At 44.0% G+C, this 25209-nt stretch overlaps 2 protein-coding genes and 1 long non-coding RNA gene across 4 annotated transcripts; 2 read left to right on the plus strand and 1 right to left on the minus strand.

Moving 5' to 3' along the window:
• Window positions 1-527: 527 nt before the first annotated feature.
• Window positions 528-24994, minus strand: NANS (N-acetylneuraminate synthase). Of its 2 annotated transcripts, XM_082205047.1 has the most exons (7): window positions 24961-24994; window positions 10956-11059; window positions 6764-6979; window positions 6461-6560; window positions 4137-4291; window positions 3536-3802; window positions 528-2260 (listed from the first exon to the last, which is right to left on the minus strand). In XM_082205047.1, the coding sequence occupies exons 1-7, from the start codon at window positions 24977-24979 to the stop codon at window positions 2051-2053; spliced, it is 1071 nt and encodes a 356-aa protein (XP_082061173.1). In that variant the 5' UTR covers window positions 24980-24994; the 3' UTR covers window positions 528-2050. The 2 variants fall into 2 exon arrangements, with proteins under 2 accessions (XP_082061173.1, XP_082061172.1); XM_082205046.1 differs by lacking the exons at window positions 10956-11059; window positions 24961-24994 and adding an exon at window positions 9148-9331.
• On the plus strand, window positions 9423-18007 carry LOC309522144. Its single transcript, XR_014214903.1, has 4 exons — window positions 9423-9899; window positions 10447-10902; window positions 11407-11474; window positions 17329-18007. It is a non-coding gene; the product is annotated as an uncharacterized lncRNA (long non-coding RNA).
• Window positions 15234-17184, plus strand: CCIN (calicin). Its single transcript, XM_082204923.1, has one exon. The coding sequence runs from the start codon at window positions 15343-15345 to the stop codon at window positions 17113-17115; it is 1773 nt and encodes a 590-aa protein (XP_082061049.1). The 5' UTR covers window positions 15234-15342; the 3' UTR covers window positions 17116-17184.
• Window positions 24995-25209: the final 215 nt, after the last annotated feature.

Genomic DNA, 25209 nt, shown 5'->3' on the forward strand with positions numbered 1-25209 from the left:
AGGCTTGCGGAAAGGTGCGCGAAGCCCGGGGGTGCTCTTCAGCGCGCACCAGGCTTTGGAATGCAGGCAGCTCTGCGCTACCCTCCGGAGCCCCGTGTGGCTTCGTGCCAGGATCCAGAGGGTGGCGCAGAGCTGCAGGAAGCCCTGGAGCGCAGGCAGCTCTGCGCCACTTTCCGGAGCCCCGCGCGGCTTCGAGCCGGGATCGGGAAGGTGGTGCAGAGCTGCAGGAAGCCCGGGAAAGCCTGCATTCGCCCCATAGGACGCACACACATTTCCCCTTCATTTTTGGAGGGGGAAAAGTGCGTCCTATAGGGCGAAAAATACGGTATGTGTTGTCCATGGCCCTGGTCACTGTGAATTAAAACCCATCATTTCAGGCTACAGTGATGGCACATTTTTAGCAAGTGACACTCTCCCAGCATGACTTTTAGAAGTCAAAAGACCACAGGAACCATTGGTAGTTCATCCCTTCTGCATCCTAAAAAACCCCAAGATTTCCCCATAAAAACAAACTGGCAGAGAAGAAGTAACTTTGCCCAAGTTTTATTGTCCATTTAAAATAAAAATTTAAAAACCCACCAGTCATTATTTAACTCAATCATTAACAGCAAAATCATGATTCAGACAAGTCCTGTGCAGACATTTAATCAGAACAGAGTGAGGGATCAGGATTGTGCTCACTCTCTTACCCCTGCCTTCCAAGCTCCTGGGACACCCACAGCCTGGGACAGAACTTTTGCACAGCAGCATAGGGCCGAGTCATGCCATCCAGTTTCCTGGGTTTTGTGACAGTGCAGTCTACATAAATCAGGCCTTATGTGCAAACAATCCATCCAAATGTGATGCCCAGTGCAGAAGGAAGCAGGAGTGATGCAAGTGAGCTGGTGCAATCCCAATATCACAACCTATGCATGGGGATTATGCTTAAAGCAAATTGAGCTCAAGTAAAAAAACAACCTTTATTTTAAGTGAAACACATTCCTTCTTATCAATAATAATAACAATAATTTATTATCAAGCTAAGGCAGAAGTGTGCAAGCCCCATTGCCTAACAGAAACCTTTCTAGATTCATTACAATGAATCTTGAATAGTCATGATCTGGAAAACCTTGAAAGTCTGACACTCCAACCTTAAGCATGCTTGCTCAGTAGTGCACCAACCCAAGTGCAGTGGGATTTTACTTCCAAATAAATAAAACCGTTAAGTTTTCTCTCACAGAGCTCCATCTTACTAGCCTTCATGGTGTGGAGAAAGGTTGAAATGTTAAAGTCTACTAAATGCTCATGAATCTGAGTGGCAGCCCCTTATTAGACACATGATTTCTCCTGCTATGCTATCTTATAGGCTCTCCTGTCAGATGAATTATTTCCTTTATCATTGCTGTCCCAAATTATATCCTAGAACTTCTACATTGCCTTAATTCTACAACAGAATCGCCCAAAATCTGAATAGCTAAAAATGAAGGCACACAGCACACCTAGGTCCCAAAGATTTGTTTTGAGAAGTTTACACACCTAGTTGACTGCAGCATACATTCAGTTTTCTCTCTGCCATTCTTTGTGATGGGACAAGGAGAAAACTTAGATCAAGGGCACAGAGGAGATTCTTGTACAGTATATATCTTGGAGGTATTCCAAGTCGCATAGCAACATCTCGTTCTGAATTCTGAAAACATTACAAAAGGCCTGGAACACATATGTCTTGCTGAAGAGGCATTCACAGAAATTTAGAAGCATTCATTTGTTGGCGCTGATCCTGCCCACACAAATACATATTTTTCCAAAGCCCTGCACTACCTTTCAGAAATGTTTCTCTGTGTAGGTTACTGTGTCATGGCTTAGCAAAAAGCTTTCAGCAATAAAGAGAAACTAAAGATTCCTCAAGAAGTACTACATTGAATTGTATTGACATTTTAGCCTACCCACAAGAAAAAAATCACATTGCGGTTCCCTTCCCCAAAACCCTTCATTTGAACTTCAGCACATCTCTGGTTTTAGTATGTTACCACAGTGCTTCTTCCCAAGGTTCCATTAAAAAAAGAGTCACAAATTAGCATTTCACTTTTTTCACATGGTTTTCGATGGCATCTTCGACGATGGTTTCATCTTCACCAATATTTATCCTGACCTTCTTGCCAACCAAGTCGAAGATGTCTTCTGGCGGGTATCCTTTGGGTTCCCCCACTTTTACCGTGAGCATATCCAGCGTAAGTGTGGTACCTTCAGGAATCCGGACTTTGGCCACTACAGACTTTCCCAACTGCAGAAAGATAAGTAGAAGGAGGTTATGTCTTGGGGTGGTGAGCCTGCGCTCTAGGTGCAACCCCCAAGTGGTACATGCAGCAGCAGTTTGGGACACAGCTGCTCAGCAGCAGAGGACTCATAGGTCTATGGCATACGGCATGGTGTGCCTCCTGGTTGCCTGTCTTGTACTTGGGAGTGGCTGCTATATAACACCGGTCCTGAAAGACCTTCATTGGCTCCCAGTATGTTTCTGAGCACAATTCAAAGAGTTGGTGCTAACATTTAAAGCCCTAAACAGCCCTGGCCCAGTATTCCTGAAGGAGCATCTCCACCCTGGACACGGAGCTCATCTCTGAGGGCCTTCTGGCGGTTCCCTCACTGCGAGAAGTGAAGTTACAGGGAACCAGACAGAGGGCCTCCTTGGTAGTGGCGCCCGCCCTGTGGAATGCCCTCCCATCAGATGTCAAGGAAATAAACAACTCTCTGACTTTTAGAAGACATCTGAAGGGAGCCCTGTCTAGGGAAGTTTTTAATGTTTGATGTTTTATCGTGTTTTAATATTCTGTTGGGAGCTGCTCAGAGTGGCTGGGGAATAAATAAATCATCATCATCATCATTGTACTATGCTGCTATTTCCCCCCCTGATCTGGAAACAAGAGGTAAAAGAATAAGGGAGGCATATATGCACTGCATATAATACAGCCTTTGACAACTCAGTGACAGGGCATCTGTTTTTCGTGGGTTCAATCCCAAGCAGCTCCAGTTACGTCTTACAGGGCCTATATTAAACACCCTTTAAATGCTCTCTCTGCTACTCTCTTTTCAATCCATACCAAAAATACTGTACCTAAAAATACCTGCAACTAGAATTGAAGCTCTGGGGCCGCCAGGAGGCTGGAGGATGCATGGAGAAAGCTGCTGCTGCTGCGCTACCCCACACATCAGCTGATAGGCGGAGCAGCTGAGCCATGTAAACAAAGCACTGCTGTGCCTCCAGCTTCTTTCGGGCTTCCTCCACCCTCCTCAGGCTTTGGGGACTCTCCAGCTCTCCCCCACCATTCTTTAATTATTTCCTGGCAGCACATGCATATGTGGTCATGCGGGACTCAATTGCACATAAGTGGGGTGACACCTGTAGAAGGATTTCTTACAGTGGCAGGCAAGCTCTACAAAGCAATCTCTGTATTACCTTACTAGGATGGATGTGCATGAATACTGCTGCCACCATCAGTAACCCAAGGTTAAGCAATCCAGAATAAGTGGGTCTTGCGGCACTCAATAATAAATTTACCTTTTCATTGCAAGCCACTTCACAGGACAGGAGCCGCTTGACTGGGGACCCCATGGCTTTCTCCACCATCCGGATGCTTCTCACTAGTTCCGCCAGTTCTTTTGGCTCCAGGGATGCTTGATGATCACTGCCTTTCCAGGTTTTGTCCAGTGTAATGTGGCGCTCGAGGACTTTTGCACCCATGGCAACTGCTGCAATGGAAATGGCTATCCCAGTCTCATGACCAGAGTAGCCAATAGGAATATCTGGGAAGACGGACTGATATTCCTAGAAGGATAGAAAAGTTGATGGTAAATACAAAGAAGAGGACAGTTAACCACCAACATTAGCTGTTACAAAATGCTATGAAATTTAGTTGTGCTTTATGTGCAACTTTCTTTGGCCAGAGTTTAGCACAGTCAAGGAGCTCTTAAGTCTGCTGAAGAAGAAGAAAAGGAATGAGGTTTAGGAAAATTAATTCTGTGCTGGGCTGAGGCCTCTCCTTAGAGTTGCAGCAAATTCCCAACTGCACTTGATCTGTCATCTTGCTCAATTCATTGGTTCAGAGGGAAAATAAGGCACCTTAGGAGAATTGCCATGCCTTCCACCCCACCTCACTGACCGTTATGACACGAAGGTTGACATCTTCAGGCTGAAGAGGGTAAGCACTGGTGCACTGGAGAAAACAGAAGTTCGGGTTAATGGCTTTCACCAGCTTGTAAACTTGTTGCATTGTGTTCATTGACTGCATCCCGCTCGAAATCACCATCGGGCGACCTAGAAGGGAAGGTCACCGAGAGCATTTTGTAACTCCAACATTCTGTCTCATACAGCTACATTATACAAACTGCTCAATTACTTGACAATTAGTTTTTATCTGCCTATGAACTGGATGGATTGATACCAACCCACTTATTCATAGCCCACCTATGCCATTTCTGCAGCTGGCGCACACAAATTAATTTGTCTCTAGGCCTTTACTTGGTCCTCAGGACTTCACCCAAGCCATGCCCCCCTCCAGAACACACTCCCCACTGGCCCTCCTTGATATCCTGAGCGCTTTTTGCTTAGCTGGAATGTGTCCTTTAACTGGTATAAAGCCTAAGGGTTGGCAGAATTCATTGTTTCTGCCTGTAAATTTCATCCACTTTGACCATAAGGGGGAAAGTTGCAGCCTTTTTTTTTTTCAGATAAATTTTTATTAATTTTCCAATAGAAAAGAATAGAGTAGAAGATATACTTAACAAACAAAAGATAAGAAAAAAATAATAATAACAAAGCAACCAACAAACACACCGTATATACAATAAAATATTATCACCTATCAGATTAACATTGTCGTCTCTTTCTGGACTTCCTTCAGCCCGCCCGTAAATCTTCCGCAATAAGTCTCTAAAATACACATTGCCTAGTTTGTATTGCCGTTGAACATTCTTCTACCTCTATTTTCCTTGAGCAATACCTCTTGGACTTTCACAGTGCTTCTCTAAGTCCCCTTAACGATATTTGACCTTTACTAATATATTCCAAGTAATCCACATACTTCCCCCAGTCCTTGATAAACTTTTGGTCTCTTAAATGTCTAATCTTTCCCGTTAATCTGTCCAAATCCGCGTAGTCTAGTACCTTCGCTCTCCACTCCTCTATTGTTGGCATTTCCTTTTTTTCCCACTTCTGAGCAAGGATTATCCTTGCTGCTGTAACTGCGTAGTAAACAAATTTATGGTCTTTCTTTTTTATTTCATTCCCTAACATCCCCAGCAAGAAAATTTCGGGTTTTTTAGCAAACGTATATTTTAACACCTTCTTTAATTCAATATATACTTCTTCCCAAAATTTTTTCACTCTCCCACACTCCCACCACATGTGGAAGAAAACACCCTCCTTCTCTTCAAAAGTTGCAGCCATTTTTATATTCCCCATTTAATGAACGGGGAACACAGTTTTGTTTCATACAAAGCACCCCACAACCCAGAGCAGATTTAAAGTGGAGAGAGCACAGAGCAACTGAGACAGGTCAGATGTTTTTAAAACACAGATAAACAACAAATCTTGGGGCCTGTACACACTCCCTATTTATAGGCCGCCTTTCTGAACAAAGCTCCTCCAAGGGACTTACATGATTAAAAAAACCCTGAAATGCAACAGAATACAAAATAATTTCTACAGATAAATCAACACTAAAAAAAAAGCTAGATATACTAATAAACCAGTCCAGAACATAAAATCCAGTTTTGTACTTCACAGATAGGTATATAAAAAGTCATGTAAGGAACCTGAAACATATCTGCAGAGTCTTTCTAAGTGATCCTCCAGAGATCGACAAACAATTAATTCCAGAGTTGTGAGGATCCTCCAGAGTGCAGTGATCCTCCAGAGATCGACAGACAATTAATTCCAGAGTTGTGAGGCCACCACTGAAAAGTCCCTCTTCCTCATAGGAGGTAAGGACCAAACCATGACTACAGTTGAAAATGGCAGTCCTCCTCTACCCATCCATCATTAACGGGAGTGTGGGAGAAGAATGTAGAAGATTTCTACCAGACATTAAGGATGCAGATGAAAGAACTATTGTCATTTTTTATGCTAGCTGATATTTACAATTGTATCTAATTTGGATATACAGTTCTACCCCCGCTTACATATCCCTCCAGTTACATAAATTTCGAGATATGTAAGCGGCAAACCCAGAAGTATATTTCCGGGTTTTTGCCACGTGCGCATGTGCAGAATCACTTTACTGCTGCGCGTGCATGCACAGAAGTGGTCTCTCCGGTTGCGGAAACCTTGGGATCCGGCCAGACCTCTGGAACAGATCCCATCCACAACTCGTACCACTGTAGTAAGGCAGGGTGCTCTATCAAATTCATACATTCTCTCATTAGATGTGATATCATTAGGAGAGCAGAAACAGTAGCTATATTAAGTGGGTTATTAGCACATCACCTTTTTTGGCTGTCTTTTCCAGGTATGGGAAATTGTTAGTGTCTCCTGATCCGACTTTAAAAAATGGAACATCCAGATCATGCAGAAACTCTACAGCCATCTGTGAAGAAATACTTTTTTAAAAAACAACAACACAAAGATTCCTAACATTAACATTCTACCCATCAAATAAAGACACTCTAGCTGGATGAATCTGCCTCCTTTCCCAGAAACATACAGCAGAACAGCACACAACTATGCTCATACACAAGGAATTTCAGATGTGGCATCTCCTTCTTAAAACAAAACCAACATCTCACTTACCTCATCCATGCCTGATGCTGTGAAGAAAATGCCAATCTCCTTTGCATATCGCTGCAACTCTCGATACTGATCATGGCTGAACTCCAGGTGGCGCTTGTGCTCTCCATAAGTTTTCCCCCAAGAGTGTTTGGAAGTGTATGGCCTCTCCAAGGCTCGCTTATTGAATTTGTGCTCTAGTTCACTTTTCTGAAATTTGGCACAATCTGCTCCGCATTCCTAAAAAGATACAAGCATTACAATAGTTCTTAAAGGTCATTGAACATGCCCATCTCAGTCCTGTGCATGCACACCGCTTGAACTGACCATGCCAATGCAAATTTTAAAAATATTGAGGAGTCCTTTCTCAGACACCTTAAGGACATAGGATACATACACACCATTTAAAGACTTTTGGAACCAGAGATTATGTCTCACACACTTACAGTTCCCAGCACTCTTAACACAGTTCCCAGGATTCTTTTGGGGGAAATAATCTGCCTTAATGTATGGTGTGTATGCAACCTAGTAAGTTTACCTTTACCTAAGCTCTGTGGACTTTGTCAGATGTACACTGCACTAAACAGCCATTGAAACAAAGGAAAGGTCAGCAAATAGACTCCTGTTTCTATTTCAGATTAGGGTCTTGCAGACTAATGAACCCAACTGATGAACCATTTAAGGTCAATGATGGTACCAGTTCCCAATTCTAATCACATAGGAATTCAATGTTGCTTTTCTGATCATTCCAACAGTGCATCCTCCAACAGGACGCATTATAACAGAACTTTAGCTCCATATGCAAGGGCTGTAGCTCAGTGAGATAGTTGAATGGCTGAAAAGGGAACTAAGCCCAGATGCCACTACAGTGGTGCCTCGCAAAACAAAAATAATTTGTTCCGTGAGTCTTTTCGTCTTGCGATGTTTTTCGTCTTGCGAAGCACGGTCCATCGCAACTGTGCCTCTTCAAGCGGCTTTAAGAAAAAAGCGCAAGACGTTTTCGTCTTGCGAAGCAAGCCCATAGGGAAATTCGTCTAGCGAAGCAACGCAAAACCGAAAAACCCTTTCGTCTAGCGAGTTTTTTGTCTTGCGAGGTATTCGTCTTGCGGGGCACCACTGTACAGAAGAATGGCTCTATACTCCGCCTCCACAATTGGAAGAAGTAATACTTCTGAATACCAGTGGCTGGAATCCACAGGAGGGGGAAACGCTCTGGTCCTACTTGCCAGTTTCACACAGGAACCTGGTCAGAACATCCTGGGAGAACAGGATGTTGAACAAAATGGGCCACTGGCCTCATTCAGCCGGCTCATCTTACGCTCTGGTTTCTCAGCCAAATCTAACTCACAGGGTTGACGCTAACAATGTCAGTTGGGTCTGATGAAGGATAAGGTGGAAATATCATAAGGTGGAAATATCATAAGGATAAGGTGGAAATATCACAAAACCATCTCAGGAGGTGTGTTTTTTAAGAGCTAAAATCCAAATACCCCTCGATAACTGGTTTGTGGCTTACAATCTCCCAGTTCTCATCATTTACACATTACCTTTATTAAGTAGGTTTACAAAAGGTTTACAAACCTTAAGCACCAAACATCCCCATCACCCTTTCCCACTCCAAACTTTTCTCCCCCTCAGACCTCTTGAATATTGATGAGGGGCTTGACAGACCACATAACAGTTTTTCCTTTCTGTGGCAACAACTGCAACGTCCTGTGCTAGATCCCACATGATTTCTAATTGTCATTTTTAATTGAGGTGCTGTGGTGCCGCTGCATGAGGCTCATGGGTCACTGGACCACAGTTAGTGAATCTCTGCCTTCGGGACTGTTATTACGACTATTTTATTATTATGTTGTCTATTATTATGGTGCTGGAGGAGACTCTTGAGAGTCCCATGGACTGCAAGGAGATCCAACCTCTCCATTCTGAAGGAAATCAGCCCTGAGTGCTCACTGGAAGGACAGATCCTGAAGCTGAGGCTCCAATACTTTGGCCACCTCATGAGAAGAGAAGACTCCCTGGAAAAGACCCTGATGCTGGGAAAGACGGAGGGCACAAGGAGAAGGGGACGACAGAGGACGAGATGGTGGGACAGTGTTCTCGAAGCTACCAGCATGACTTTGACCAAACTGCGGGAGGCAGTGGAAGACAGGAGGGCCTGGCCTGCTCTGGTCCAGGGGGTCACAAAGAGGCGGACACGACTGAACAACAACAACAAGTTTGGTTACTTCCCCTCTCCCACATACAGCTTCTATCCACGATACCCGACAAAACACCGAGAACAGGCAGCAACCCGCCGCTCTGCTCCCGTTCCCCACCCTCTCGCCTCTCGCCCCTCAGCCCAACTGACCCAGCCTCGACACCCACCACTCTGCCACCCCCGTTGGCCACGCCCACCTCCCCACCTTAGCCACTCGGATCATCCGCTTGGCGGTCTCCAGGTCCCCCTGATGGTTCTGGCCAATCTCCGCGATAATGAAGCAGGGGTGGTCCCCGCCGATTGGCCGGCCCGGGCACAGTTCGAACTGCAGCGGCATCGCGGCGACCGTTGGTTGAGCGAGGGGGGGCGGGGGCGGGTGGAGAGCGCAGAAAAACGGCAAGCGCGCGCGCTCAAGGCACGAACCCAACAGGCAGAGACGCTTCCTCGGCTTCGCCCGTCCGTCGCGCGTGCGTAGAGGGGGACGAAGCATGCGCCACGTATCCGCCAATGACAGCGGGAACAGTCGGCGCCCGCCGCCCCCCCACCTCCCCGTCCAATCGCGCGGATCCTATCCGAGGCAGCCCAGCCAATCGAAGTCCGACACAGCTACTGGCATAAGCCGGGTGGTGGCAGGCTTGCTCTGTGGCAGCAACGTTGGGACTCTAGGGGGCGTTGGACTACGACTCCCGTCATTCCTAGCTAGCGTAGCCCGCAGCTAGGGATGATGGGAGTTGTAGTTGAAGAACGGCTGGCTGCTCTACAGCCTTGGCCCTGAGGCAAGAGGAGGAGGAAGCTTGCCCAGTCCAGAAAATGGCCCTTTGAGGGCGAGGGCTCTTGGTTAGCCGTGACTCATGAGGGCTGTACTAGGCTAACGCCCTTTTGAAGACTCTTTTCCTGATAGGTGCCAAATACCTCATCGATTAGGCTCATGGCATGGAGTTTTTATTGGTGGGAGCAGTTGTCGTTGTCATAGAATCCTAGAGTTGGAAGAGACCCCAAGGGCCATCGAGTCCAACCCCCTGGCCAAGCAGGAAACACCATCAGAGCACTCCTGACATATGGTTGTCAAGCCTCTGCTTAAAGACCTCCAAAGTAGGAGACTCCACCACACTCCTTGGCAGCAAATTCCACTGTTGAACAGCTCTTACTGTCAGGAAGTTCTTCCTAATGTTTAGGTGAAATCTTCTTTCTTGTAGTTTGGATCCATTGCTCCGTGTCCGCTTGTCTGGAGCAGCAGAAAACAACCTTTCTCCCTCCTCTATGTGACATCCTTTTCTATATTTGAACATGGCTATCATATCACCCCTTAACCTCCTCTTCTCCAGGCTAAACATGCCCAGCTCCCTTAGCCGTTCCTCATAAGGCATCGTTTCCAGGCCTTTGACCATTTTGGTTGCCCTCCTCTGGACACGTTCCAGTTTGTCAGTGTCCTTCTTGAATTGTGGTGCCCAGAACTGGACACAGTACTCCAGGTGAGGTCTGACCAGAGCAGAATACAGAGCAGAATACAGTTGTCCTTCTCGGCCTTCAAAGCTTTATTGCTTTACACTAAAGAGCAAACGCTAGAATATGGCAATCCCCAATCACCTTTACTCGGAAATAATTCCTGTTTACTGCTAAAACAGCATCCCACACAACCCCTTATTGGGCATATTAATGTCCAGTTCAGGCACGCAGACGACTGCAGCCCCATCTTGGCAATACCAGGCGTACTTACTCAGAAGAAGCCTCCTTATAATAATTATTATTATTATTTATACCCCGCACATCTGGCTGGGTTTCCCCAGCCACTCTGGGCGGCTTCCAACAAAACACTAAAATACAATAACCTATTAAACATTAAAAGCTTCCAGGCATATTGACTGTCTTCAGGTCTATGTACACCTGCATGGAAGTGGCTGTGCAATTTCTTAACGGCATCTACTCAAGTCCTATTGAATTCAGTGGGGTTTATTCCCAGGTAAGCGGTTAGCATTGCAGGCCTTATTTTCTTTGGAACCGCATAGGACTTACTTCTGAGTGACTGGAAGACAGCAGTGCATAATTCCGCTCGGTCAACCACATTGTGATTTCTGGAGTTGGGTAACTCACTAAATGCCGCACCCATTTCCTCTGGCCTGAAAAGAGAATGGGCACACAAAAGATTTCTATATCCTTCATACTTAAAGCTGGTGTGGGAAGCACATAATCTCTTTGTTGCTATTACCATTGTCAAAATCACTGGGGGGGAGCAGACACGAGGAAATGTCAGTGTTTGGAAATAACCTTTAGACTACCTGACATTTCAGGTGTGGTGGGAGAGGAAGTTTGCAGGTTTATATGTGTCATATTTGTTTGGATATGTAACAGGGTTGTGAAACTATTCAAGCATTGTATTTTTTATTTTATTTTAACTTCACCTTGTATTGAGTTTTAGAACCTTACGCATGGAAATGCAAACTTTTCCTGTTCCTTTCCTCTCCAGGCTTATCCCTCCTGTCTGCAACTCAACCATACAGTTTACAGTTACACAGCAGAGAAATAAAGTTTCTGGTAAATACAATATACTCAACTGTATAATATATAAGTGGAAACTGCAACAAAATGTTGCAGTGTATCTTCATTCCCTAACAGGGATGCTACTGTTTAGGGTTGCAGTGAGCCTCCTTTAGTCTGGAATACTAAGAATGAGGGGCTTAAGAATGCCAATTCACCCTCCATAGTTTTCCATTATTCTTTTCCAATTGATGATCAAATTCCTTATTTACTTGGGCTTCAATGAGTTAACCCCTTTTACCTGCTTTTTTAAAGCTAGAGTTCTCCCACACAGGCTGATACCTCTCTCTTGTTTCAGCTCCATTTATGTTGGCACATGCCACTGAGCTTGCTTGATGATTGATAACTTTACCACCCTATAAGGCACAATACTGCTAACAAGAAAAGTATAACGTTCCAGCAAGCTACCCCACATTTTTTTAAAAAAAATCTTCCCATTTGTCGCTGCTTACAAATCATCCTGTCATGCGCCGCTTATTTTTCCTCCTGTAATGTTCAGGTGAAACATCAAAGCTCTACCTGTCAGTGGCAGAAACCAGGTGTTGCTATTTGAAGGTGTGGGAACCAACAATGTTAAGAACAAGCTTCAGAGTCAATACAAATCAATAATTGTAGCCTGCTATGTCACCTGGGATGAGCTTCATGTGCCAGAGACAACCTGTTTGAGTTGCATAGGTGTGGTAATATTTGACCAGATAGAGTTACAGCCATTTAATACCACAAGGGGCTTTAGAACTGCAAACCTAAATATATTTATCTGGCTGTAAATTTACCTAAATTCAATGGCACTTCATTTTAAGCTGTCCTTGATTAACCCTGGGGGGCAGGTTAGGCTGAGAGACTGTGACTGGTCCAAGGTTACTCAGTGAGCTTCGTGGTCAAGTGGGGCTCGAACCGTGGTCTCCCAGTTTCTAGTCCCAATCAAGCTACTCTATAAGCCTCACCTGCAGAGTTCTGCAGAGCTCACAGTTATGAATGACAGTGAAGCAGTGCCAGTAAAAAGTTTCCTGTTCCTGTCTTTCTGGCATTAAAGTGATGGGAAGTTTCACCAACCACATTTGTGTGTGGTAGACATGAAAAGCATAGAAGCAACGTAAGGTGTTTTTTTTTAAGGGGCAGTCTTAACTTGAATGTGTTAAACAGAAGCAGATGGATATGGCTCAGCAGTGGGGTGAAAAGAGGCAAAGGCAAAGCTCCTTTATCCCGAATAATTTCACAGCTTTTATCATGCATGCAAATCAAGTTGCACACCTTTCAAAATGTTCTCTTTCATAGATGTAAGAGTACAGGAGCCTTTTCCTCATTTGCATCTGTTCATCTTTCTTCCAATTTTCTTCAATAACATGATCATGATTTTTTTTAGAGTTTAAGAAGGTATTCTAAATCCCTGTACCTGAAGTAGGGTTGCCAATAAGTTTATTTTTACACTAATGTTTGCTCCTGTACCTTTTTAACGACATCTTGATTTACAGTAAGCAAATGCTAACGTTTATTTCTAAGCTGTTTAAGCTTAACTTGCTGACTTTTACAGATCAAGCTGCTATTAAATACACAGGAGCAACACCATTCTTTTTCTGGTCAGTTGTCAGTGCTATCCTATGATAATACCTATATTCCAAACAGAATTGCACTCTGTCCCTTTTATGCAAATATCAAACACTGTTATTAATTGCCCAATTGTTAAAGGGCAGATTACACAGTTGTGACAAGAAACTGAGAACATCTGGAGGATGAGTCAGCCACCCTTCCTCCTACAGCATTTTTAATTCAGCCTACAGGGAAACTAGAAGCTGAAGCACTGCCTAGAGCATAAAGCAAAAAGAAATTGTTTCAGAGAAAGATAAAATGCTGAGGTTGTAATGCTATGCACACTTTACAGGGAGTCAATCCCATTCCAATTAAGATGATGTGTATTACTTTTCCAGTAATCATGCATTAGATCAGCTGCATATAATGTTCTATATGGAAAAAGGTAACCAAAATAATCAAAGTATTATAGCCCCTCTCCTGCTAGGATCATTAAGTGTTGGGGGCCTTTTAGGTTAGAAAAAGACAACTGTGAAATAGTAATATGGTGTTTATAACTTTTGAATGGTACAGTGTCACAAGACACTTAGCACCTTCTTGTATAGATTTGGGGCACAGACATGAGGAGACTGAGGGATGTGGGTGGCACTGTGGCCTAAACTACTGAGCCTAGGGCTTGCAGATTGGAAGTTTGATGGTTCGAATCCCTGCAACGGGGTGAGCTCCCGTTGGTCGGTCCCTGCTCCTGCCAACCTAGCAGTTTAAAAGCATGTCAAAGTGCAAGTAGATAAATAGTTACTGCTCCTGCAGGAAGGTAAACAGCGTTTCCGTGCACTGCTCTGGTTTCGCCAGAAGCAGCTTAGTCATGCTGGCCACATGACCTGGAAAAACTGTCTGCGGACAAACGTTGGCTCCCTCGGCTAGTAAAGTGAGATGAGCGCCGCAACCCCAGAGTCATTAACGACTGTCAGGGGTCCTTTACCTTTTTTAAAATAAGGTTAGTGCAGAACTGTGGCCTGGAGTGGCTGACCAGGTTTCTGAAGAGATGGGTCTAGCATTGTCTCCCAGGGCCAGGCAATACCTCAGCTTGTGGGAACAGCTGTGCTCATCTAGACAGACCGTGTGCTATACATTTTTTGCTAGTAAAGCTTGCTGGGTGGGTATAAATAGTTGTTGGGATATTTTCTTTTCTTTCTTCTCCCCACTGCTGGGCATCACTTCATTTTTCAATAAGGAGAAGAGACTTAAGTAAGGGTGGGGAGGAGATTTTTTAAAAATTATTTTTACCCACTCCCCGAAGCCAAACTATAAAGTCATTCTTAAAGTATGGTTTGCAGTATCAGCAGCCGCTGAGAATTCCAAGAGAATTAACAGGATTGCAAAGCAAATTAGCTCAAGCCTTTGACAAGTGTAACTTGTAGAGTTAATTGTATATAACATTAGTTCACCAGTGACCCAAAGTGGATCATACATTAAATGCATACGGGCACTTCCAGGGTATCCAATTTTTCTTGTTAAAATAGCAACCATGGTAGTGACATTGGAGGAATCAGAATCATGGCATGTGGGAAGAGAGTTAGAGAGTTAAACCTTAAGCACCCACAGTTCTTATCAGCCTCCCTATGGTTGCTATTTAAATAAGAAAATCATACATATTGAACATATAATCTTGTTTGGCCCTCTTTGTGAAAAACCAGTGAGCTGGCCATTAAGAACAAGCAAAGCAACACCCCTTCACAGTCCCATGGCACCCCTGTGGCTGGTTCACCTTACCACAAACCAACTCTTACTATCCATTTTAAGGCCTTTCTCTAAATCCAATGTATGACATGCTGAAACCAAGTCATATCAGTGGAATGTTTGCCCTATCAAGGCATTATCAAAATACAGATACTCAAATTTAGTTCCACTTTGGGGAACAGAATGCTCTGTTATTTAGATCATACACGGTGGAACCTAATAAATTAAGTGGGAATGTATTCCTAATTGACATCACCACAGCGTTTAACTATAACCTAGCATTTCCTTGGGAAGACTCTAACATGTAACCTTTCAATACAAACACACTCTAGATAGAATAGGTGAAGCCACCTCACCTCCAATCAATGGAACCTCTTTCTTTTTGGATCGGGTTTAGCTGAAGTGACTGATATTCTATTGGTACAAAAGGGACAATTTGAAAAGACTCTTGTCAACACATGTCACAGATAATTGTGACCTAGCACCTTTATTTGATGACATCACTCCTTGTACCCAGAGTAGGGTCTTCAACAACTGGGCAAAGAGTCCTCTACGCTTATACCATCTTCCTTAATTCCAGACAAGCCTGGCCCCAAAAATGAGGATGCAGTTTACAGAAAAGAACCACAACAGTTTTATGATGCAGGCCCTCAACAAACAGAGAAAGAACCGGGAGTTTTGTGATGTGGCCCTCAGTGTGGACCAGAAAGTCTTCTATGCCCACCTCAATGTTTTAGCAGCCATGTCCTCCCATATTAGGAATCTGATATCCAGCAATGACATGAAAGCGGATGATGAACTCTTTATCATCATTGATGCCAAGTTCCTGAGCTCTGAGTTGGTGGAGCAATTGCTTGACTACTTCTATACTGGGAAGATTGTAATTTCTGAGAAGAACGTGGAGGACCTGCTGAAGGGAGCCAAGTATTTCAGTTCCCCATCTCTGAAGAACCACTGCTCTGACTTCCTCCTTAGGTCCCTTAAGAAGAACAACTGCCTCTACTACATGCTCTTGGCCACCTCATATGATATGAAAGATGTGGCGAATGCTGCTTATGATGGTATACGAGACAACTTCAACTACTGGGCAGGCCCTGGCATAACAGACTTTATGCACTGTCCCCCTAACGTCTTCAGCAGGCTCCTTAAGGATGAACATCTTCATGTACAAAACGAGGACCAGACTCTCTCAACCCTCCTCCAGTGGGTGAAATACAGAAAGGCTGAAAGGGAGAAGTATTTTAAGAAGTATTTTACCTACATTCATTTATCCGCTGTCTCCACCAGTATGCTTCTGTCCACTTGCCGTGAAGTGTTACTCTTTGCAGACCACACTGGTCCCCTGTCCCGGATAGAGGGCACTTTGAGTGATCGTAAAAAGGGCAATCCTCAAAGCCTGATGCTTCAACAAAGGAAAGGGGCCTTAATGGACTCTGTGGTGATCTTAGGAGGGCAAAAAGAGCAGGGTAAGTTCAACAGTGGGGTTTTCGCTTATATCATTGGAGAGAACATCTGGCTAAAGCTGACAGAGATGCCTTACAAAGCAGCTGCTCTCAGTGCAACATCGCTAGGGAGATACATTTATGTTTCTGGAGGAACAACAGAGCAGATCTCTGGCTTGAAAACAGCTTGGAAGTATGATATAGATACTAACTCCTGGATCAAACTTCCGGATCTGCCTATAGGTTTGGTCTTCCACACCATGGTGACTTGTGGGGGGGCAGTGTACTCTGTAGGAGGAAGCACAGCCCCAAGGAAGTACATTTCAAGTATCTACAAGTACGACGAAGGGAAAGAGAAGTGGATTCTTGCTGGAAAGATGAGTATTCCTATGGATGCAACCGCATTGATCACCAAGGGAGACAAGACTATTTACATTGTGACAGGAAGGTGCTTGGTGAATGGGCGCTTCTCCCGAGTAGGTGTGTTGGACTGCTTTGACACTCAGACCAGGAATGTGGTGCAGTACATCACGTTTCCCATTCAGTTCAATCACAAGCCCTTGCTGTCCTTTCCTCAGGAGAATGTCTTGAGCATACAGAGCCACAAAGAGAGTTTGGAAATAAACCTGCAGAAGATCAAAATGAGCAAATCCACAAAACTTGTCCCACTCTTGCCGAATAACTACAGCTTGGATCTTTCACATGCAGTGTGCTCAATTGGGGATAACAAGGTGTTTGTATGTGGTGGCCTGATCTGCCCAGGTGACACACGTCCAGAGGAGTATGCCATCAACCGGCATGCATATATGTTAGATCAAAGTCTAGGGGAATGGAGGATTTTGGCTCAGCCTCCAGAAGCTCTGGATTGCCCTGCTTGCTGTACAGCTAAGTTGCCATGCAAGATTCTCCAAAAAACTGTAGTCAATTAATAAGGGAAGACAAAAACAAAGCAGAATTTCTAGCAATAAAGAATGACTGAATTGTAAATCACAGGTAAACACCAGGTTTCTTCCCTTCGTCTCTTTATCATGTACTTTGTTCGGCAGTGTAACTAGGGTGGGCAGAACCAACCAAGACAGGGGCACAAATGGGTCATGTACTGATAGCTTAAAAGGTAAGATTGTGTCATCTTTTCTTTTCAGCATGAAATACTTAAGCATGTTTTCAAAATGGTAGCTGGAAAGCCAGAATCCAGCTTGCTCTGAGGCCAGCAGGCCAGCCCGAGAGCCACCACTGCAGTTCCTCCTTGGGCTTTGTGCCTGGAGCCTACGGACCTCTAGCTACTGATTGCCACCAGCTGGGGAGAAGAGCAAAGAAATGTGATGTTGGATTGCAGCGACCAGCACAGCAGCTTCTGGGAATAAATACTCATCTGACTAGTGGGACTTTGGAATTGCAGCAGCAACAGCTTCTAAGCCTCACAACTATTCTTAACTATTTGCTGCTGGTTTTTCGGGTGGCAACAGCAACAGAGAATTGGGGGCCTAAAAATAACTAGTTATGACACTGGCGTATATGGTTCTGTAGCACTAAGGCAGCTTGTGCTCTGTATATAACCAGGGGTGGGCCCCTGTCTGCCTGTTCTCGCCTGCTTCTTACCCCTTAGGAAGCACAGTCTACTTCCTGAGGAACTAGAAAACGCACAGAATTTTAAAGAGGAAGAGATGTTACTCTCACTAATGCAACGTTATGATTCTTTGATCTTGTGACTCCAATGCGAGTTTGCTGACAAAACCTTAAAGAAGGCCTAAGCCCTGCTTTAGATCCCATCTTTGTTACCGGATGGACACAATTGGAAAAAATAAAAGCCCTCTGCCAGTTCTCTTCCTCAAGCAGCTCTTTTGCCATTTACAAATTGCCTCTGGACCTCAAAGGAAGAAAATGGGTGTTATCGGTGCCATAGACTTCAACTGGTTTAATAGTAATCATCTTACCCATAGGGCCCCCTGATCAGAACTGGGACCATTCTGCACCCCTGTGAACTTTTTGCTTCACAGAAGGAAAACCGCTATTGGTGTTCATTATAGTTTTCCCTCCTGGGGCAAACAGAAGGGTATGTGCAGTTCTTATCCCCCTGGTGCAGAAAAGGGGTTTAACCCATGTGTCACGTTCCAAATCCTGATTGAGGGCCCTGTAATGGGTTTTGTGTAATGGTTAGTGTGTTGGACTATGATCTGGAACACCAGAGTTGGAATCCCCACTCAGACAGGAAGCTAACTGGGTGACTTTGGGCCAGTCACTGTCTCTCCGCTTAACCTAGCTCACAGGCTTGTTGTGAGGATAAAACTGGGATAAGAGAACCATGCGTACCATTTTGAGATCCTTGGATGAAAATGTCATCAAACAAACCAATGCTATAAGCAATCATACATTTGATATAACATTTTAGTTCGTGTGCCTGGCTGCTATGAAAAGTGAGAGCAGCATAGCAGGTTTAAAAGGAAGGGGGAAAGGCAGAAACATCCCACTTTTTAGCAATGGATGCTGGTCCATTGAGGTTACTAAGGCACAAACCTCCCTAAGAAAATGTCAAGCATCTTTTCCTCTTCAAAATCACTCTTTCCTGACCCCTCCCCCCATTTTATACTTCCTTGACCATACAGGGACATATCTGACAATCTCCTATTCTCTGGCCGATCAGCTATCTGCATCACTCAGCCAATCCTAATCCAAAAGTATGGCTATGGCAAAGAGGTGCTTCCCATGTGTCTCTAAGCAGGAAAAACCATGTGACTGATTGGATTGCAGGAAATTTAGCCCTAGCAGACAGACTCTTATTCCATCTGTTATTATGGGGCCTGTCCAGCACAGTCACCAGAGCAGATATGGGAGGAGTCAGGAATGCTTCCAAAACAGCCCTATGTGCTAGCATTAGCCCATGCTTTCTCTGAAGGCCAGAGAAGCATCAGGAAACACTTCCTCATTTGAGGAGCATTTTGTTGATTTGTTTGCTGAGTTCAGTATTGTTTTGTGACTTTGCTAGAAAGAGCAAGGAAGCAACAGCGAGTCTCTTTCAATAAATGAATTTACTTAATCATTTTGCATTTTGCATTTATCTTTCTGGGAGGCAAAATAGTGGGTGGCTTACATATATATTGCAACAAACCCTTAATAATTTTTCTATATTCATTCATTAAAAGCTGCTGTTGCAGAAGCAGCTGACAGGGCAGTGCAGGGCAGATAAGGTAGATTTGAACTGTGTGTAATTACAGAGTATTTCCAGAAAAGGTGTGTGGATCTGCTTCCAAGCAGCCCTTCCCCTAGCAAGGTATCTATCTTGAATGCACAGGAATTGGGTGGGGGGATGATGTCACTATTTGAATTTGTCTTGTGAATTTGTCAATGAATTTCTAAAATGACAAATTTGGTCTCTGTGCCTGTTTGAATATGACTACATCCTTTCCCAAACCTGGGAGCTAGTATCCCAAATCTTGAAAAATATCTGAGGCTGATTATGATTAGTCTGGTGTAATGACTCTGCATATGAACAGAGACTTCACATTGTCAGGACTGAGCCATACACTGCAAATATGTTCAGCTGTGCACCGATGTGCCCTGGTTTGAATGAAACCACCTCCCTCTTTTTGGATAAATTACCACTTTGGATAATAAATACTGTAGTTAAAATGATTTTGTGGGAAGGAAAGCTCTACAGTGGTACCTCTGGCTATGTACTTAATTCGTTCCGGAGGTCCATTCTTAACCCGAAACTGTTCTTAACCTGAAGCACCACTTTAGCTAATGGGGCCTCCTGCTGCTGCCGCGCCACCACCGTGTGATTTCTGTTCTTATTCTGAAGCAAAGTTCTTAACCCAAGGTATTATTTCTGGGTTAGCGGAGTCTGTAATCTGAAGCGTATGTAACCTGAGGTACCGCTGTATGCAACTGGACATTTTCCACACATTTGTGTACAGGCAATAATCATTTAAGGCACATCCAAATGATGCACGATCATGCATGTGCACATTGTGTCGACCCATGAAGTAGGCAAAAAAGGGGCTGAACAGGCTTACACACACTTTGCCCATGGGCGGAGGAAGGGGGGTACGGTGGGGGCGGGTGGCCCAGGGTGTCACCACTGGGGGGGGTGACAAAATGCCGGGTGGCACTCACTGCGGGGCCTGCAGCGCGCCTGAGCCACGCATCTCTCCTGGAAGTGACACGGTGGCTTGGGCGCCCGCTGCCTCCCCGCTGCCCCAAACGGTCTGCCCGCTGCCTCCCCCTCAGCTGTAGGGCGGCTGAGTGGGAGGAGATAGGCAGACTCCTCGGAGGCCCTGCGGAGCGTCCTGTCCTGGCTGGCCCCGCCCTGCGGGCAACTGGCCCCACCCCCAGGCGCAGGGCATGCGTGCCACCCCAGACGCCCAATCGGCTTGCTCCGCCGCTGACTTTGCCAACACAAGCGGGGGTCAGGAATGCAACTCCTGTGCAAAATGGTTGCCGGTATATAGGGTTTTGGCAACATGTTTTTGGCAACAGATGTGTAGGTGTAACTCATACATGAATTCGCCATGCGCTATGGCTTAATTTCCAGATAGGAGGTATGGAGTCCATCTTGTCTGAAAATCATACTTTGGCCGTGGAAGCTCTTTCCCTGTCCATAGGTGTGTGTATAATAATTGATTTTTACTTTTATTTTAGAGAGAGGAGGCAATGGCACTCTGCACATGTCAAATGGCTCACTTTCCTAAATAAGCTCTGTACGAGTCCTACTGTGATAAAAACAGCAAGGTTAAAAAATGCAGCCCTGCCATGTCAAATTGCTACCAGTTGCCACAGCCTTTCAGTGTTCCTTCCTTGGCTAAAATGACATATGCAGTGTCCCTAACCCATTTTTATTTTTAACCCAGCTGCCTCAGAGGCTGCAATCTTAAGCAAAGTGTGTGTGTTGGGAGGGTGTGTGTGGCTGCAGAGCTTAACTCTTTCTCTTCCTGTAGCCATTTACCCCCTGCTCAAAATCCCCCTGTAGGAGCTTTTCTTCCTAAGCAAGGATGGGGAAAAAAATATATCCATTCCCCATCCCACTCCCCAAAATCAGCAAGAGCCCCATAGCCCTGTCTCTGCTTCCTAACTCTCAGAAACACCAGTCAAGGTCTCTCTTAGAAGCATGCTTCACTGCAGGTTGCTAAGGGTTAATCTGCCCTTGTTTTTCCTCTTGATTAGCTTAGGCTGAGGGCATTTCACAGAGGGAGCTGCACTGAACCTCTGTTCAGTTCTTGGTCTCTCACAATCCATACATTCTTGAGCATATCTTTAGTAAAATGCTATTTGGATAAGTCTCATTTTTAAAGTTTCCCAGAAGTCCAAAAATCCTGGCGTACAGCAACTGCAAAAAGAGTGCTCAAGAATTCAAGGTCCTAGCTAGCTGTCCTTCACAACACCAATCAATCATTTTATTTGTATGCCGTCTTCCCAAAGTTAAAACCATGCTCAAGGTAGCTTAAAACATATAAAAAATACATAACTACGAACGTAACAAAAGTAGTCATAAACCATAAACGAAACATCAAAACACACATGACCAAATTGAACCATTTCCACATAAATCATAAGATCCAGTATAAAGATCCAAAAAATTGACAGCAACAATAGCAACAACCCTCACCAAACAGCCCCCCTAAACAATACCCCAGCTCCTTTAATAATCTTTAAGGCATGTATGTTGCTAGGACTTAAGTTTACCAGACGTCCCCGTTTCCCGGGGACAGTCCCAGGATGTATAAATTAGTCCCCATACAAAATCCATTGAAGATGAAAAGTGTCCCTGGATTCATTGGGAAAAAAATCTGGTAACTGCACATGGTTAAAATCCAGGTTTTGCTAGCAGGTTTGCGATCTAATATTTGAATCAGCTCATTGGGTTCATCAGATACAGGCTGTGTACACATTACTGGCTTAAAAGCACAGCTAGGTTATTTTTTTGCTCAATTTGGATAGAAGCTGGTTTTGAAGGGAAACTCATCAAATATTTTGTGCAGTATTTCATAAGAAACAACAGGATAGACATGGACCGTAGCTAACGTCATGTGCACATCGCTTCCCAAACCAGCAGTGAGAACGCACTAGATGCATAGTAAACAGGAGTGTGTACAAATCCTCCATATCATTTAAATGGGCCTAAACCCAAGGTTGGCTGCAATCCTAAACACATTTAAATGCTGTAATCCAGGACTTTTGAATTTAATTAGGTATAGGATTATGAGGTCTGGCTTTTAGGCTGTAGCTGTATTCCACTAAACAATAAAAAACGAGAGCAAAGACTTTGTTTATCCCTAGGATGACCACTTATTTTATTGAAAAAATACAGCCCCCAGAAGCCCATGAGCGGTAGTTGCATGCAATTTGGAGAAATCTGGCAAGGTGAAGACAGAAAAAACCCTGATTAGTCAGGAGCAGAGTCAGATAGTAGGTCATGGATTATGGGTACACTGCAGCTTGCCAGTGAGAGGCAACCAGAAATAATCCTTGCCTGAAGTACAACCTGGACGTGGGTGCCATGATGGACTCAAAAGCTATGTAATATATTAACAATTGGAAAAACAACATTGCATCCAGTATTATTTCAATTTGGAATAGATTCCCCCCCCCAAGGTGGTAGACAATCAGCTTGCTCAAAAGCCCTGATATGGTAGCTTTGCAGGCCAAACAAAAGAGCCCATTTCCTCCCTGCCTGCATTTTTTTCACAGGTGAAGACATTCATTTACTAGAGTATCCCTAATTATTAATGCCACTCACCACTGTTCTTTAGCTACATTTTAACTGGACTTTTGTCTTTTAATAGAGTGCTTCTGCACAGGGAGTTTTTAGGTGCTTTCCTGACACTTTGCAGGTTTTCTTAACAGAAAAGTGGCTTGTAAATACACAGAGTAAATACTAAATATATCCACACAGAGACAAACATATTAAACGAGGTAGCTGTGTACTCCATGGTTGTTCTGTCTTACTCAGATGAATTGAGGAGTAGAAATTACACCAAATCCAGGTCTATAAAGAGGAATATGTTGTCTCCTGCTGCCCCTTCCCGCAATTGCAATTGAGGTGAAAAAAGGTTGTGCTGCGTGGGGGGTGTCCGGAAGAGAGTTGTACTTTTGAGCAGGCCATGGGGTTGCATATGAAGTCTAGGGCACTGGCTCACTAGATCTTCCATTCCAGCAAAACTAGTTGCCAACCAAGGGACTAGGATGACTCTGACTGCAGTAAGGCTTTGGAAGTTGAGCAACCAAGCTTACAATTACACACATTTCCAGAGAACTATAACAGGCAGCGGAACCAGTTGTCCTTTAGAAGGAAGGGAAATGAGAAACAATAAAGCTTGTCAGCAGAACTAGCTGACGTAAAGTTCTGTGCAACTATCTTAAGACCATCTTGCTCCAGTAAGGATTCATAATAAATACAGGGCTTTTTTCTGGCCTCGTTTCTGTGCTTTTAACAGCCTGCTATGCAAATATCTATCAGGCCACACTGTCATAATTCTGGTTTACATGCCAGTCAAAACTTCACCTGCTTTGTTTCTGCATCTCAAGTAACTGTAAAAAGTGCAGAGGCAATGCAAGTTAAACAGCTGGCAACCCCAAGAAAATGGATTGCAGGCATGGAGTTTTACATTAAAAGAAGTAACCATTTAATAATAGTTGTGAAAGGGGGGAAAACTGGCAGGAGAGGGGAAATGCTAGCACAGCAATCCTAAACACACATATACTTGAGAGAAAGCTCCACAGAATTAAACATAATTTACTTCCAAGTATATATGCATAAGACCTATTAAGGACACTATCTTTTCTTTTTTAAAACTTGTGTATTCAATATGTAAAAACAATGCTGTTTTGGAAAGGCACTTTAAAAAAAATTAAATGCGTATCAATTTCATGAGAATCTCACTTCCCAGGTAAAAGTTCCTAAAGGGCTTCAGGCATGAAAAGGGAAAGTATGCTAGGCAACATGGGCACTATTTAATGGGGCAGGGATGAGGAACCCATGGCCCTCTAGATAACCATGATTCCCATTATAATTTCATCATGAGATTCTTAATCTCAGAGTTGTGGGTTTGAGTCCCACATTGGGCCAAAAAATAAAATAAAATCCTGCATTGCAGGGGATCAGACTAGACGACCTTTTGTTCCCTTCCAACTCTACAATTTGATGATCTGTTATCATTGGCCATGTTGGGGCTGATGGGAATTGTAGTCTGAAAGCACCTGAAGCACAGCGAAACCTATGAAAATGGTGCGACTAGAAACCATCACATTTCTCACACATTTTTTGAATGTGTGATGGGGGTACAGGAGTGTATATCTTTACTCGCGACCTTCCTGCATTTATTGGAAAAGTCAGAATAGTACATTAGGCATATATATCCATAAGCTCTATTGCAACCTTCATAAAAACAAGTGGAAGTTAGATGATGAAACAGAACATATGCTTGCTCCTCCCCCCTTTCAAGGAAAGTCTAAAAAGGGATAAATGTAGCATAGTATAAAATGAATGTGTATCACAGTCACTGACAGCTCTGCAATACTGCTTCAAAGTTTCTCTACTGATCGTAGTGGACACAGCCTTAAACTTGATCTATAAAGCCTGCAGAATAAAACGGTAAATGCTGTGGACCATACCATATGATCCTTCACATAAAAGTCACACTGAAGGCAGAAAACTAACACATCAGAGAGAATGGTTCTAAGCTAGTTCCCCACTTGCTGAGATAGTTTTCTGTTTGCAAGATATTTGGGGTATTTTTTTTTTACAGAGGTTGATACATATTCAAAAGTGTTATCCCCACCTGGAGTCTGTTGTACCATCTCAGGTCCTCATTCCATTTTAAAAAAAACCCTAATCTCTACATAACAGGAAATTTCATTATGTTGATAGTTGTTGCCTTTCTCACTCTAAAAAATAGAGAAATTGTATCTTTCTAGGCCACCTTCTGTTGAAATAAGATTACAGCTGTAGAGGCTGTTCATGCGAGTTCCCACACACTCCACATTGTCATAACTGGATTCCAAACAAGGGTCTTGCTAGGCCACGGTGT

This window comes from Podarcis vaucheri (assembly GCF_965113315.1).
Source record: "Podarcis vaucheri genome assembly, chromosome: 17".
Taxonomy (NCBI): Eukaryota; Metazoa; Chordata; class Lepidosauria; order Squamata; family Lacertidae; genus Podarcis; species Podarcis vaucheri.